The sequence below is a fragment of the Festucalex cinctus genome, chromosome 3 (assembly GCF_051991245.1).
Source record: "Festucalex cinctus isolate MCC-2025b chromosome 3, RoL_Fcin_1.0, whole genome shotgun sequence".
In the NCBI taxonomy this organism is placed as follows: domain Eukaryota; kingdom Metazoa; phylum Chordata; class Actinopteri; order Syngnathiformes; family Syngnathidae; genus Festucalex; species Festucalex cinctus.
This window is the reverse complement of record NC_135413.1, coordinates 16451565-16467134: the sequence shown is the minus strand read 5'-3', so window position 1 is coordinate 16467134 and position 15570 is coordinate 16451565. Positions and strand designations below refer to the sequence as shown.

At 40.7% G+C, this 15570-nt stretch overlaps 1 protein-coding gene across 1 annotated transcript in view; it reads left to right on the top strand.

Annotated features, from left to right (window-relative positions):
* Positions 1-13952, top strand: part of LOC144015795 (homeobox protein aristaless-like 4) — a 31631-nt gene extending 17679 nt beyond the window's left edge. The window contains exons 2-4 of the mRNA XM_077516133.1: positions 3499-3809; positions 10392-10520; positions 10605-13952. Coding sequence (XP_077372259.1) covers positions 3499-3809; positions 10392-10520; positions 10605-10925 — 761 coding nt within the window. The 3' untranslated portion in view covers positions 10926-13952. The remainder of the gene's footprint in view (positions 1-3498; positions 3810-10391; positions 10521-10604) is intronic.
* Positions 13953-15570: the final 1618 nt, after the last annotated feature.

Here is a 15570-nt window from a genome sequence, read left to right as displayed (position 1 = left end):
TCAGTAGGCTATTTTTTCCCCCAAAATCACTCTCTTTTTAATTTGTGAATACAAAATGTTTTTCAATCTTAGTTTTCCTTAATTCATTAGTTTTTGATAACGATGGCAAGTAAAGACACCTGGTATTGGTATTGGACTGATACAACCTTATTTCAAGATATTGGGTACTCGTGAATGCTGCCGATACCAGCTACCAATACTCAAGGCAAACAAAATTTGACATTGACGTGCCAACCTTGCCAGTGGTTGGCGCTTAACCGCAACTTGTGTGTGAGAAAGGAAGGTCTTCTCACAATTATGCCATTGTGTTAATTGACATGTTGTGTATCAAAAGTTGTATTGCTGCTCGATATCGGTGAGTACTCCAATGATACATATTGGTCTGACAAAAAAAAAAAAAGTGTGGTCCAAGTCTTGTTCATCTATATGCCCTGGTCATATGTGACAAACCAACTTCATTCTGACTTCATTCAAATGATGTTTGAGAATTTTGGTCTTTCCACTGCGATGATGGAGACTATTTAAAGACAGAACCCTCGTGCCAAAGCAAAAGCAAAGGCGGACAGAAAAACTGACAGAGCACTGTTCTGGCTGGCCGGCCACCCGAGTCATACATGCTTATTTATCCACATCGATGTTTGTTTATATGAAGGAGAAGGGACAGCCTACTTCATCTCCTAAAAGGAAACAAACAAAACAAAACAAAATCGAAGCTTGCTTGTGCTGACAGGAACAGAGCCAGGTTTGTCACAAAATGGAGGCTGTCCAAATTGGATGTGACAAACACAATGTTGTTTACATCTGAGGGCCAAAGTGTGTCGGCAGCGGTGGGCAAACGAGGCCCATCGCACACGCACCAACACACAAACTGTTTCGAAATGAGTCCGGTTTTTCATTGGCTCGGATTTCAGGTGGCGTGATTGAGCGAAGTGGGCGCGCCCCCCTGAAAGGTTGTGTCGCAGTTCACCCCAATGTGTCGTGACAACCCTTTCAAACACGTACAAGTGAAGTCTAGATTCAGCATGCACAGACGAGGCCTTTGAACCCCAAAATAAAACATTACTGAGGTGATGTAAGCATAAAGTAGCCGCAACTGTGTGTGGATGTTAGAGTGTGATGGTGTGCAGATGCACTTGCGGACTCGTTAGGCAGGTTTTTTTTTGTCCCCCCCCGGCTATATTCACCAAAAGCAACATACATTTTAAGGAACATATTGCTCTTCGCCTGTCGCTGTTTCCCTTCAGGCCTAATTGGTTAGAGAGTTGGGCGGCTGCAAGCTGCAATACTGTGAGCAGTATTGGGACGATGTCATAATCTAACATCACTCCTAATTCTTTTCTGGAACTGCATGATTCTTCCGCATACGTCATGCGACCGACCAATACTGCCTTTGTCATCGACTGGTCCACCTTATATCACTATTTAAGAACTTGAGCTCCTTTGTTCGCATCAGTGATTATCCAGTACAATTCCGTCTTCATGAATACTAGGCCTAACTAAACCTGTTAGCTCGCGAGCTAGCTGATGGCTAGGGCTTCTTGTTTCGTGGCTAGCCCAACGACGACCCGGTGGGATAAGCCCTTTTCACGCTGCATTTAGCAAGGTACATCGTGTCGTCATCAAACTCAAATTTCAATGTGTATGTGGTGAGGGGCAGGACTACAGAATGGAGTGTTGCACAGTAAGTAGTGATGGGAAAATGAAGCTTCATGAAATACTTGATATTTTGTTTTTTACGGCACTCTTAGTTTAAAGATGCAGGGGAAATGTAATCCATTTCCATTGCACTAGCCTTTATTTTTAAACCAAAAGCACTATCTAGAGGAGTTAAAAAAATATCACAAGTGCTTCATGAAGCTTCATTCATCCATCACTAGTAGCAAGTAGGGATGTAACGATATCCAAATATCACAATACGATATTATCATGATATTGTGGGGAGGTTGGCGATATTTAAAAAAAAAGGTCACAATATTGTAAAAAAAAAAAAAAGAGCTCATCCTAAAAAAAGCCCAATATTGTGCTTTTGTACATAACACCAATACATATGAACTACCTCTAATCTCTAATAACACTTAATATTGAGGGACTTACTCGCATTAGCGGCTAATGCAGCACACATTGAGTTCCTCCACATATTGACTCACTTCACAAGCATATTACGTTCCCCTTCATCTGACAATTAGTGTATTTTAACATAGAAGGGCCAAAACATCCCGAATGAAAATTAACACTAAAAAAAATAGCCACCAGAGGGTGCTACAACTGCACAAATGGAAATCAACCTGACTTTTTTTTAACAGGATGTGTGGCATTTAAATATCATGAACATGACGACGACGACATTGTGGCAGTTTTAATATCACGATATCACGTTATTGCCTGTATCAATAAATCCCTAGTAGCAAGGTTCCTTGAATTGGTAAATGTTCTATTCAAAAGCATCGTGGTCGTAACACCAGACAAGCAGCTCCAATAGGAGAGGAGCTGGCGGAGTGATTTAATGTTATTTTGGTGGACTTATTTACAGGTATTATTATTTTATTTACAGGTGATGATTAATGTTGCATTCGAGGACTTCATACCAGGAAGTACGCACGGGAATGCTACCTTTGAATTCAGAAATCCGAATCGACAATGGCGAACCCCGTAGAGACGAAGACCATGAATGGCAAAACATAATTTACATGATTCTAAACATATTTATCTATTTATATACTACAACATTAATTTATTTATTCAAAAGAAAAAAACTATATATGCCAACATGATTTGGACTCACCGTGTTAACTAGAACAACAAACAATTCATCAGAATCAGCCATCTTTGTTGTTTACATTCACTTGGAACGCTTTGAGGTTGAAACTGGGAGAATCCAAGTGGAAAATATCAGAATTCCCACTTTCCTCAAAGGCAGCATAAGCTTTCCAAATATCCATCAAGCCATTATTTTTCTCTGCTGCTGTTGTCTTCCTTTTCTTCTTATAATGAGCGAAGTCAGCACGTTGTTTTATTTTTCTCTCTTTTTTTCGACCAACGACATCATGTTGAGGTGCGGTTTAACCATTGGCAAAAACGCAATTTTTATTTCCTGGTTAGGCGAAAGTGGACATGCTGGCAGCCATCTTTTCGTGATGCTGCATGACTTTTTCACATTAAGTGTGAAAAGGGCTGAATATTCCAGCCACTGAAACAAACATGAAGGGATATATAAATATATAGGTAGAAAAAAGATGCAAAATGAAGTAGCATGCATTTTGTCAGCGGTGTGTGGTTTCAGTGGGCACGCCCCCAACTTTTCAGAACAGAGTTTGATGCACTATATGCAGCTATCTACTAAACGTACACATTTGGCAGGTTTGTCAACACAATTCTCTGTGATATGTCAAACTTAGAAGACATTTATTTTTACTGTCCAGCAACTTTTAATGCGTGAATCTCACCATTTACACAATAAGGTAAAACTGACCACAACTTTCCACTTATTCTTTCACCCAGGAAAAGACGACGGCCTAACAGAGTCTGAGCTGCCCTCCAGCGTCGACCCCCCTGGGATGGAAAGCAGCTACCTAAATCTCAAGGAAGCAGGAGCGAAGGGGTCAGGCGAGCATCCAGGCTCAGATCTCTCCAGCCCTCTGGATAAAAGCGAGGCCGAGAGCAACAAAGGCAAGAAGAGGCGCAATCGCACTACGTTTACCAGCTACCAGCTGGAGGAGCTGGAGAAGGTTTTCCAGAAGACACACTACCCAGATGTGTATGCCCGTGAACAGCTGGCACTGAGAACAGACCTGACGGAAGCTCGTGTTCAGGTGAGACCAGATGACATGTAAAAAGATGAGCAGCGGCGTATTCGCACAGATGTCCATGTTTGCATGTTAACCATCGCTAGAGAGCGTGAGAGAGAGTCAAAGCTGATGATGGGACAACAGAAGATTCTATTGTTCTCCTTTTTCATCTCGACTTTCTTCCAGCCAACCTTAGATCAGAGTGGGATGGGCGGTATGAAGGGAAGTCTCTTTGCGATTACTTTGCAGCAGACTCGGCACGAAGGTCAGAGGCCAAGGGTTTGTCCCTGGTGCGACGGTGTTTCAACTACTTCCACACAAAACTGCAAAGGCAGAAGGTGAGGGACGTGGGGAGGGAAGAAGTCATTGGACTATTTGGGAAGGATATAAAAAGCACTTGAGATGCCAGTTTCAATTTCCACGTGCAGTCTGAGACATAGTCAGGGACGGTCTGGTCCATGCGGTGGTACAGTAGAAAAAAAAAAGTTGGTTCACACAGATCCATCCATTCCCCAGATGAATATAATTAACGTTCCCAACCCAACTGACAGGCACACAGCCCACTCTTTTGAGTCACTGTGAGGTTTGACCTGAGTCGTACAAAACAGACCCTAAACATGCACGCAATCAAGTCTAAATCCCACAATTGCAACAGAAGGCCCATCAGGACAAAGTCCAGGGATATGCAACTGTGGAATACCAAGGGGCATCGCAAGCTTGCCAAGCGACTTAATCATCCTTTTCATCTCGGAAACAACACAGATGTTTTCTCCACAATAAGCCAATGTCAGAGTCTGACTGTTCCATCCGTAGTTTAACGATGAAGGTCTCTGTGTGCAGCACAGGGCTTTTGCTGCTATTCAATTACTTAGTGATGAAAAAGTCGCCATACCTTCCTTTTGTGGAGGAAGGGGCCGTGCGCTGCGAGTGAAGCACTGCTGAGGCACTCGATCAATCGCAGTGGTCCGGGATGACAGAGATGAGGTGAGACGGCTGAAACTTCAAAGCTGCTTTTGGAGTTTGTGCACTCTGCCCTCCCCCCCCTAAACTCACCCCCTCCCAACGTCTTGCCTGCTGGCCGTGCAGCGTAAATAAAACTCTTTAATGGTTCTGTTAGCTGCCTTTTGCTGTCAACGTCTTCAGCCATTACTGTAACAACGCCAAGTGCATCGAGCTCAGAGCCGTCTTTCTTGCAGATGTGTCTGCATCACCGAGACAAACAAGAATACCGTCTGTAGTTGGTAACTTGAGGCATGTCACACATATTGGTGTTCACTACGGAAAGAACGGGAACTCTGCTTGTCGTGAGTAATCATTTTTAAGATGCAGCACTGGACAGGCAGAGCAGCAAAAGACACATCTGACTTCATAATGCTTGCACCACAAATGATCTCTTTGCCAAACTATTTGGCTTATGTCGCCTTCTTTCTGCCGTTCAAAGGCAAAGCAGCTCGGCGCAAACTCTCTGTGAAACATGACTCACTCAGTACACAAACCAAGACAAGGGCTTCATAATTATGCGCTCAGCCATTCAAAAAAAATAAAAAGCTGACACTGTTCAGGCAAAGGGAATGTATATGTCAGTGACAGATTCTCAAGTTTGTAAATGACACGGTATGTAAATGTGTGTGTCCTGTGTGCGTCTGGTCGACCGCCTTCGTCTGCACGCCTCTGAGAGGTCAAAGGGGTTAGCTGCGGAAAGCCATGGGCTTTGGCGTCAGGAAATTAAACATGAAATGAAAACAAGCTCCAGTTTGAACATTCTCCCATCTCACTTTCCAATATCCCCACTTCCCCTCGCAGACATAAAAGGGAGGTGGGAGGAGAGTGAGGAGCTTTATGGGGGACATGGGGGGGGGGGGGTGACACTGCGGTGGGATTATAACAAAAATCTGATGACCCATTACACTCATTAAAATTCAGACATTTTCCAATAAAACGGTTAGACACAATCTACAGTGGCTCCTCAGATTAAACCATTTAAGGCCTCCTCCTCTGACGTCATTGATTGGCTTCATAAATTAAGAACATTACACGTTATATTTAATTTTTATACGCATTTTAGAAGATTCCCCTCCAACCCATGCATTTTAATTGACGTCAATTATATATGGTTTTTCGCAATTCGAGGGCCGGGCAAGTCTCTATCCTCCGCTAATGACAACGGTCGACTGTAAATAAATATATATTAAAAAAAATAGATATGTTGCGCCATCTTCTGATTGAATCGTTTTTTTCCCCCCCCAAACTGATCAGCTAAAAAATCCTGATCATGCAAGGCCTGATATATATATATATATATATATATATATATATATATATATATATATATATATATATATATATATATATATATATATATATATATATGGTGTTGGTGTTGTGCGTGTGTGCGTGCACTTATAACCAGAGGTGGGTAATCCAGGTCCAGAAAGTCAAAACCCTGCCATAGTTTGGCTTTAGCCACAGGTGCATCTAATCAACCAGCAGGTAAACAAGTTACTTACCAATCGGTCAAGTAGAACCTCCTGTGACTAAATCCAAACTACTTTCTGGACCTGGATTACCCACCTCTGCTTATAACTCGTGTTATTGTGCGGACGGATAGAACTGATTTAAAGTCATGTCTCGGTTGTTGCCGATGGTGACGGCCATTTCTCATGTAACGGTATGGAACGTGCATTGAACGGCGGCATATTGGCTCTATAGCTAAATGGCTTTGTGCTTAAAAAGACTTGTTATCCCCTCGGGAGGCAGTTTCGACACAAAAGCAAGTGGCCCCCTACTTCCTGTAACCCTAAAATGTTGTTGTTCCCGAAGACTGGGTAAAAGGCGGGTTAAAATAGTTTAAAGTTTCTGATGTTTTCTGGTGTCTTCCCTGCTAAATTAACCATGACTGGCAGGAGCTCAAGCTCCTCTCCTTTTATTCAACTCCTTCCCGAACGAGGTTCGCTCGGTTACACCTCTCTCTCTCTCTCTCTCTCTTTTGCGCTCATGACGTGCAGTATACAACATACTTCAGCATGTAAAACTAAAATACAATACCGAAATTAATAATCCTCAAAAGAAAGAAATATTAGTCAATTGTAATTAAATAAAAATACACAGTGGCAAACAATGTGTTACATTCCTTTCCTCCGTGATCGGGTGGGTGTCACATGACTATAGCAAGAAGTGTTTCCATTACACTTTTGTGGAATACTTCTATTTCGACACGTCTCAAAAACCACCTCATGAGCGCGCAAAAATGTTTTTGCGATATTTTATTTATTTATTTATTTATTTCGTAAATCCAGTGTTTCCATTACCAGCTTGCTTTTGCGAAACTTGCCTTTTGTGCAAAACTGAAGGTAATGGAAATACACCTAGAGACAGAGAGAGCGAGAGAGCAAGAGCGAGGGTACAGTACTGTCGAATGGGCTTTGCATGTTGGTATTTTTGTGTCAAGTCAAGGCACCACTGGATTGGAGGAAGTGAAAAGCATTCCAATCAGGGCTTTGTGTACCGAATATTCTATTAACTCATTCAAACCCAAAAAAGTATAAATACATTTTTCTTTAATACTTTGTCCTTCATTCCCACAAACGTATTTATACAGTTGTTATGTTTTTATGCAAGAGCACACAGAAGGCTTTGATGCAGCTTCTGACATGAATGGGTGGCTTAAAGCAATGGCGGTTATGACAAAAACAAGTGGCAGCACACTATATGAGATCAGCAAGGGCCATGTCTGCAACAAGCTCTTTTTGACAGTGTTTTCACCACGAATGTGAATATCGATTAAAGTTAGCTATATTCTAATGCTAATTGCTGCAAAATAGAAAGAGATATAAATAATCTTTATTTCTGATGGGAGAAGAGACTCTAATCTTTCTTTAGGTTCCGTGTTTTGATAGCAATAGAACACAATGTTTTGTGGGCTTTGCAAAATCAGTAAAAAGCGAAGGGGGTTGCTTCAGTGAAAATGGCTGGGAGTGAATGAGTTAAGAACATAAGAATAAACCAAAAGAAAAAGACATGGTAAACATCAAACAATAACAGCCCACCTCCCTCCCCCAAACCTCAGGGGGCTGTAACAGAACCCAAGCCCTCCTGCAAACGTATGATTTAATTCAAAGGCCAACAACCCCTCACCTTGACATTGGGGGGAAGCCACAACCTTCCATATCAGTTTACGACTTTGGAAGGCTAATCTCACCAGCTGACCTGCGGAATGTCGGAGTGAGATTTCTGAACATCATCTTGTCCCAAAGGAGGCCATACATGGTCCCCTTTTTGAAAAATGAACCCATTTGTGGAGAGACACATCCCTGAAAAATAAATGCACTTGAGGGCACACTGTAACCCTGCCCATTTTTATTGTGAAAACGACAAAGAAGAATGGTAAACGCAAAATGAGGAGGGGGATATGAAGGGTGGCTGGCGAAGGGGAAATTGCATGTCGGAGACGGTTAAAACCACAAGCTGATTAGGGTTGGAATCAAGCAACAAGTTCCAACCCCTGTTAAAGGAGGATGCTTCCTTCGTTGTTCGAGACATTTCCTCTTGGGAGGATAAGCATCAGACTTCAGACTAATATGGAGATTCTCACCATGCTCTTATGCTCTATTTTATGGGAACTTTGGAAACAGGTCAGATTGTTTGTACCCCAAGTACTTCCGGGAAAGAGTGATATAATATAAAGAGCAAGTACTACAGTACTAGTAAAACTGGATTACAAAGACATTCTGTTACATCCACGAAGTAAGAGCTCATGAAGTTGACAAGTACAATGTAAGAATTAAACTGATAAAACTGGATAAGCAGTCAGGGGGAGTTGGAACTCAGATTTAGATTCAAAATGATTTGATTGACAATGAATTCCGCTTCAATTTATAGATGTTAAAAGAACCGTCATGATCTACTCCAGTCTGACTCGCTAATGCTAATTAGCGCACTACGCGGGGCACTTTTATTACTCAAAAGAATGGCTATTCATACAAAACGTTTCAGGAATGCATACAGAGACGCATATTAACATTTCTCAGCGGCATATGCTCTTCCGACGCTGCATAAAAACAACAACTTGATCGTGACTTTCCTTCTACTCTCTAATGTGGCTCCCACTTAACAGTGTATCAGCAAGCGTGGAACCACACTTCCCCTAAGTGGTCAAACGGGGTAAAACATGAACAGGACTACCAATAAAGCATAGCCCTACTTTTTGTTGTTGTCCAGGCAGATTCAGAAATTTGGTTTCAGAATGTAAACATCCTATTATAATTTGGCTTTAGCCATAGGTGCTTCAACGCAATTGGCAGGTAAACTAGCTCGTTTACCTGCCGATTTCCCATCTTTGTGTCCAGCTCTTCAGCTGTCCTATCAATTAAAGGCTTGTTTGGCTTTGCAAAAAAAAAAAAAAAAAAAAAAAAAAAAAAAAAAAAAAAAAAAAAAAAAAAAAAAAAAGACTACTAATGATACAGGAAGTCTGTCATTTTGGTTTGAAGTGGCTGGTATTGCTGTTATTTCTGGACATTTCCAGTGACACTTCAAGCACACGTCATAGATATGTCAGATAAGATTTATTCTTGTGAACCAAACTTTATCACAATATTGTGCTGCTCACCAACCTTTCTGTTCTCCAATAGCCAGTTTTAAGGATCTGTAGTCATTTTGTTCATAGTAAAAATCAACTGCCCACACACAGGCAATTAAAGAATCATCAGTCAATCTCAAGACTTCAAACATATTAACTGAGAATAATGCCAAGGACAAGATGGATACGCAAGTCGTGCTGGTTATCAAATCCGCCCACTTGTTTTTTGGTGGGATTCCCTTTTGTTCTGCTGCGTCGACAGGTGAGGGAGAGGACATCTTTCTCCAAATGATTTATGAATGGCTACAGACCCAGATGTGGATCTGTCGACGCAGGCAGTCTGAAGGGAGGCAGACGACTGCGTATCAAAGGCAGGAGGTAGAAAAAGTGCAGTGCCAGGGGAGATTCTCCATTTTCACATCAATAGTTCCATGTGGATGGCACTTTAAGAGACACGTCAAGCCCTAAAACCTGGTGTTGGACTTTCATCTGCTATAAAATTTATCTGCTTCACTTTCTTAGTTTGTCTTTAAGAGTGGAGAAGATAGATCCTGCATACACTCTTAAAACTGTTGTGTTCAAACACATTGGGTGAATGGATTAGCTACACAAGACACTGGGTTGAGGATTTTATCCAGCACATTGGGTGAAGATTTTGATCCAACAAGGGGTTAAAACTACCTATACAGCGTTAAAGCCACCAAGTATTGGATTACCAGATAATCAGTATAGCTATGCTTAAAAATAATACTGATTTTATTACCATTATTTACTGAGAGCAAATGGCAACTTTTCCCTGTCACGGGTCACCACACGCCACAGTTTGTAGTATACATTTGACACTGATTTTACATTGGATGTACTTCCTGACACAACCCACCTGTCAGACCCAGTGTAATTAACCCAACCTTGGGTAAAAGCGACCCAAACTGATCAAAATCCAGAGCTACCGAGTGAGTGGTTTAGGAAAACAAGCCAGCACTTTTTAGCATGTAGTGAATTTATTCCCTGATGTGTTGCCTTCTTTGCAGGTGTGGTTCCAAAACCGCAGAGCCAAGTGGAGGAAGCGGGAACGCTTCGGCCAAATGCAACAGGTTCGAACGCATTTCTCTACGGCTTATGAGCTGCCTCTTCTAACTCGGCCTGAGAACTATGCACAGGTAAATAAAGATACTGTATTGCCGCGTCCATCAGCATTGCCATGCAGTGTTTGTGACGGCCTCATCATATCGCTTCGCTTTCAGATTCAAAACCCGTCATGGATCGGTGGCAGCAGCGGCGCCTCTCCAGTGCCAGGTTGTGTTGTTCCTTGCGATACCGTCCCCACCTGTATGCCCCCTCATCCTCATAGCCATGGAGGGGTCCCCGACTTCCTGGGTGTGCCTAGTCCAGGGAGCAGCCATATGGGACAGACACAGATGGGCAGTCTGTTTGGGGGACCTGGAATGGTGGGGGGGATTAATGGTTATGATCTCAACGCTGATCCAGACCGCAAGTCTTCCAGCATAGCAGCGCTGCGTATGAAGGCCAAGGAGCACAGTGCCGCCATTTCTTGGGCCACATGATGTTCCAACCAAGTCTTACCCCCGCCCCCATTTGGCCGCTTCTCTTGAGCAGCCATCATCAAGCACTGTGGGGGAGTCTTGCTGAGAGCACTAATGATAACACAGGTCAAATGAACAGGGAGGGACTGTCGAGATAGCAGAGACCATTGTAGCGGTCAACACAATGGAGATAACTGTGACAGTGACAATCAGCAGAAACTGAAAGTTCCAAAAAGTAGAGGTGAAAATCAGACCCAAGCGTTACTGATTCCTCGCAGTATCAGGACTTGGTCATAGCAATCATTTTCTGTAAAATAAGCAAGATTATGAATAGGATTTAGGAAAGATATTGAAATCCGGTCGAAAAAAGATGCGCATCACGTTTGAGTGTGTGGTTTATTTTGAGCTGATTCACATCCCCACCGTTCCAAAGGAACCACTTTAACTCTACCCCTAAAACTCAAAAACTTACTTAAATTGAAAGCTTGTGAAGTGTGTCAAATTGTTACATTCTATTAGTTAACCACCAGATGGCACCAAATAATACACACTGTCTCTTTAAATCAAAAGATGCAAATTTTAGCTGACCGCACATTGCAATCATTTTCTTACATATATTTAATGGCCATTGTGTCATTATAATTTTTTCCCACTGATACGATCTGATGTCTGTCCTTTAAGTATCTGAATTGTATCACATTAACAATGTGGTACCACTTCAAAGTTGTGCAATCATCCACCAATAAGGAATGACAATAATTCATGCCATTTTTATTTTTTCTTCATCAGTAAATAAGTTATTGCACGTGAATACCCAGATTGGATGCAATAGGCAAATTTAATTGAGCGCAAACAGAAATAGCCCGAGCCAATTTGCTGAGGGAGGAGAGGAGACGTTAGATGGGCAGCAGTTTCAAGCCAAAATGTCATTTCCTCCCACATTTGCAACCTCCACAGGTTGCCCCATCAGGCCCGGCTTCAAGTTACAGGAAACTGGCTGTCTCCAGTGGGAGACAAGGCACAGTGGCGGCCTTCAACACTAGTCACGCCAAATTCAACCAGTGACCGACGCAACTAGACACACTTAATTAGCATCAAAGTGAGCCTTTCTGCCCTGCGAACACCAATGTGCATCGCAGCATACGTGATGGGAACAAACTGAAAAGCTAATGACCAGGTTATGGTTCAACATGGGCCCAACAGAGATGACTCCTGATTCACAGAATCCGGCACATGCCACAGACTTCAGCCTGATTGCCTAGCGGGAGAATTCTGTAATGTTTAGCTAACAGTGATGACATTAGTGCTGGAGTGCAGGAGAGTATGTATTGCAGGGGTGTCACTGAGTGTTAGCCACTCGGAATAAGTTTGGCCGCAGGCTGACACTAAAGACAGATTCCATTAGCGGATCTCGCTATGACGCCCACAAGGGGGAGAAAAGTAAGAAAGAAAAGTGTCCTGAAGTTTTTCGTTCAGGACTCCAAAATATCAAATTGAAATGAAATCCTCTCATGACATTACCTCAAATGAGCACTTCTTGATACAGGGATAGTTTTGGGTGAACAAATTCTGATACCTCCATCATACAGTTTGACATTTATCAGAAGGCTTTTGCCCCAAATCAAATTACAGGACTTGTTTCATTAGAAGAACTAAACAGAACTTTCAGTTTCTGAATTTAAACAAAAATACACTAAAAAACAGTTGGGTCAGAAGTAACCCAAAATTTGGTCAACAAGGGACAGACTCAAGTTTTGGGATTGCTCAATTAATAAAAAAAAAAAAAAAAAAAAAAGTTGGGTCAAATGAATTAAAAAACGCAAAACGCAAAAAGTTATGTCAGTTCATTTATGAACGGATTCAATTTATCCAAAACAGCCAAAGAATTTGGGTTGGTTTGTGGGTTATTAATTTAGTTTTGCCCAACATTTTTGGTTCAATCACTCAAAAGGTTCAGTCTGTTCATTTTTGACTGAATGCAATTGTGTTGTTCAATTAACCCAAAAAGTTGGGTCAAATGGATAACCCACAAGACAACCCAAGGAATTTGGTCATGGACCCAGAAAAATTGGGTTGTTTTGTGGATTAATATGACCCAACATTTGGGGTTAAGTAACTCAAAAGGTTGGCTCATTTCAATTCTCACCAATTTGAATTGTGTTATTCAGTTGACCCAAACAGTTGGGTCAAATGGATCACCCACAAAATAGCCCAAGAAATTAGGTTGCTATGTAGGTTATTAATTTAACCCATCATTTTGGGTTAAATAACTAAAAAAGTTGGGTCGCTTTATTTATGACAAATTCAATTGTGTTATTCAATTAACCCAAATAGTTGGGTCAAATGAATACCCCCCAAAAATTGATTGGTCTGGGGGTTATTAATTTAATTTGACAATGCAAAAAGTTGAGTCGGTCCATTTTCGACCCAATTGGTGTTATTTTTTACCCAACCGTTAATAGAGTGCAGGATGCTGTTAAAAAATTGCAGGTATATCTCGTTGGCCCTCCTTCCCGTGCTTTAAACAGCAGCTCTTTCCGTGATACTACTGAAAAGTTTTGTGTGAATGTTAGAAATATGTATTCTGTTCTGTTGCATGTACATTTGTGTCAAATAATGGACCTCCAACAGCCAAACCATTGAAGTATTACGCTGATTTTGCCAAATAATACACATTGTGTTCAGCTATATTTCAAAATAAAATGTTGCTCCGGGCTTTTAACTGTTTAAATTGCTTTCTAATTTTCTAATGGCTTCAAGCTGGGTGTTTTTTCTATAATAACCAAGTATTTCTACTTATGGTAGTGACTTTATATAATGTGCCATTGCAATAAGTTATTGCACTTACAATTTTGAGAATTGTGTGTTTAAACTTCCACTGGGACAGAAGTCTCATGTTGTTCAGTGTTGCAAAAATGTTGCTTTAAGCCATCCATATTTAGCACCGTGACATCTGCTCAAGGTGCTGGATATTTGTTTGTACAGAGGTAACTTGTTTTGCATTTGATGGATTGAAGTGATGATGTAATAAAATCTAAAACACCCCCATGAAGTTTCATATTTCAAATACAATATACACCTTCAGTAGAGTTCATTTTAGGTTACACTATAGAATGTTAACAATTATAAGAGGAGGCCTACTCACTCTTGTGGTAAAAAAATGGTCCGATGGAATACAAAATAGTGTTCCATTTTTTTAAATACGGACTTAATAAGGTAACTGCATCAAAATATGCTCGCAGATTTGTTGAGGTTCTCCAGAAAATATATTCCTAAAAAATAAATATCTGTAATTAAGCCATCCATTATGGTTGAAGTTCCGGGGACAAAGCAAGACAAAAACTTCCAAGCTCACCTTTGGTGCAGTGTGCAGACTTTGCCCTACAAACAATGCATGAACGGTAGACAGTTGCAGCCATTTTTTATTTTTTTATTTTTTTTTTTAGAATTGCATAACAGTTTAACTGGAAGGCTTATTTTAAAAATAATAATACTTTTGCATAGAATAAGGGGGAGGGCTCAATCTGTGTGCTAGATGACTGCTGTCAATCAATTATGAGACCCTGTCTTCTTATTTTGATTAAAAACAATACAATGCAATATACTATAATATAATTAATATACCGGTAACATAACATAACATAACATAACATAACATAATATAATATAATATAATATAATATAATATAATATAATATAATATAATATAATATAATATAATATAAGCACGTCTGCCTCATAGTACTGAGGACTCGGGTTCGAGTCCAGGCTCCGGCTTCCTTGGATATTGGAAAATATGTCACGGGAGTCTGCTGTGCAGCATCATTATCTTGAATGTTTCCAAAATATAAACACACACTCTTACCTATAATCGTTAAAATTGATTACTTTTATTTTAGTACACATTAATTTTTAGTAGCCTGTTGTAGTTTTCTTTCTTTTTTTTTCTTTTATAAAATTGCTGTCATTAATGCCATAAAACAGAAATTATGGCTAAATATTTGCAGAAAATAAAAGTATTCAGTTTTTCTTTCTATTGTGTCTGCCATGTTTGCTGCAAACTGATTGCATAATCAGCAAATAGCTAACAATGTGGGGCTGTTTTATTATAATGTAGGGGTGCAACTAAATGATAATTTAATAATCGATTAATATGTTTATTATCTTATTGTTAGGGTATGGAGGGTAGAGGACCCAGGTGCAGGGAAACAGAGCGAGGAGGCAGGGGTGCAATCAAAAAGGGATTTAATTAAACAAACCAAGGAGGTAAACAAGGATCTAGCTGAGAAAAACAATAACATCCCAAAAAAAAACAAGCAAGGTAAACCGTGGGGGAAACTTCAGGGCAAAAAAAACGTGCAGCATGACGTGAGGGAAACACAATGAATAGGCGCGTACAGGGGGGAAACAAGAAACTAAATACGCATACACTAATTGAGAATTAGACACAGCTGGGCAAGACACAACTAGCAGAAGATGCTGATTGGTTGAAACATGAGGAAGGGCAGAAAAACACAGGTGGACATGACAATGCTTGACAATACTAGGGAGGCACACAAGGACAACAAAACACAAATTATGGCTGAAACTTGAAACAAACATGAGCATAAAGCAAAAAAAGAAAAAACCCAAACCATGACACTTATCAATTCTCTCTCTCTTTTTG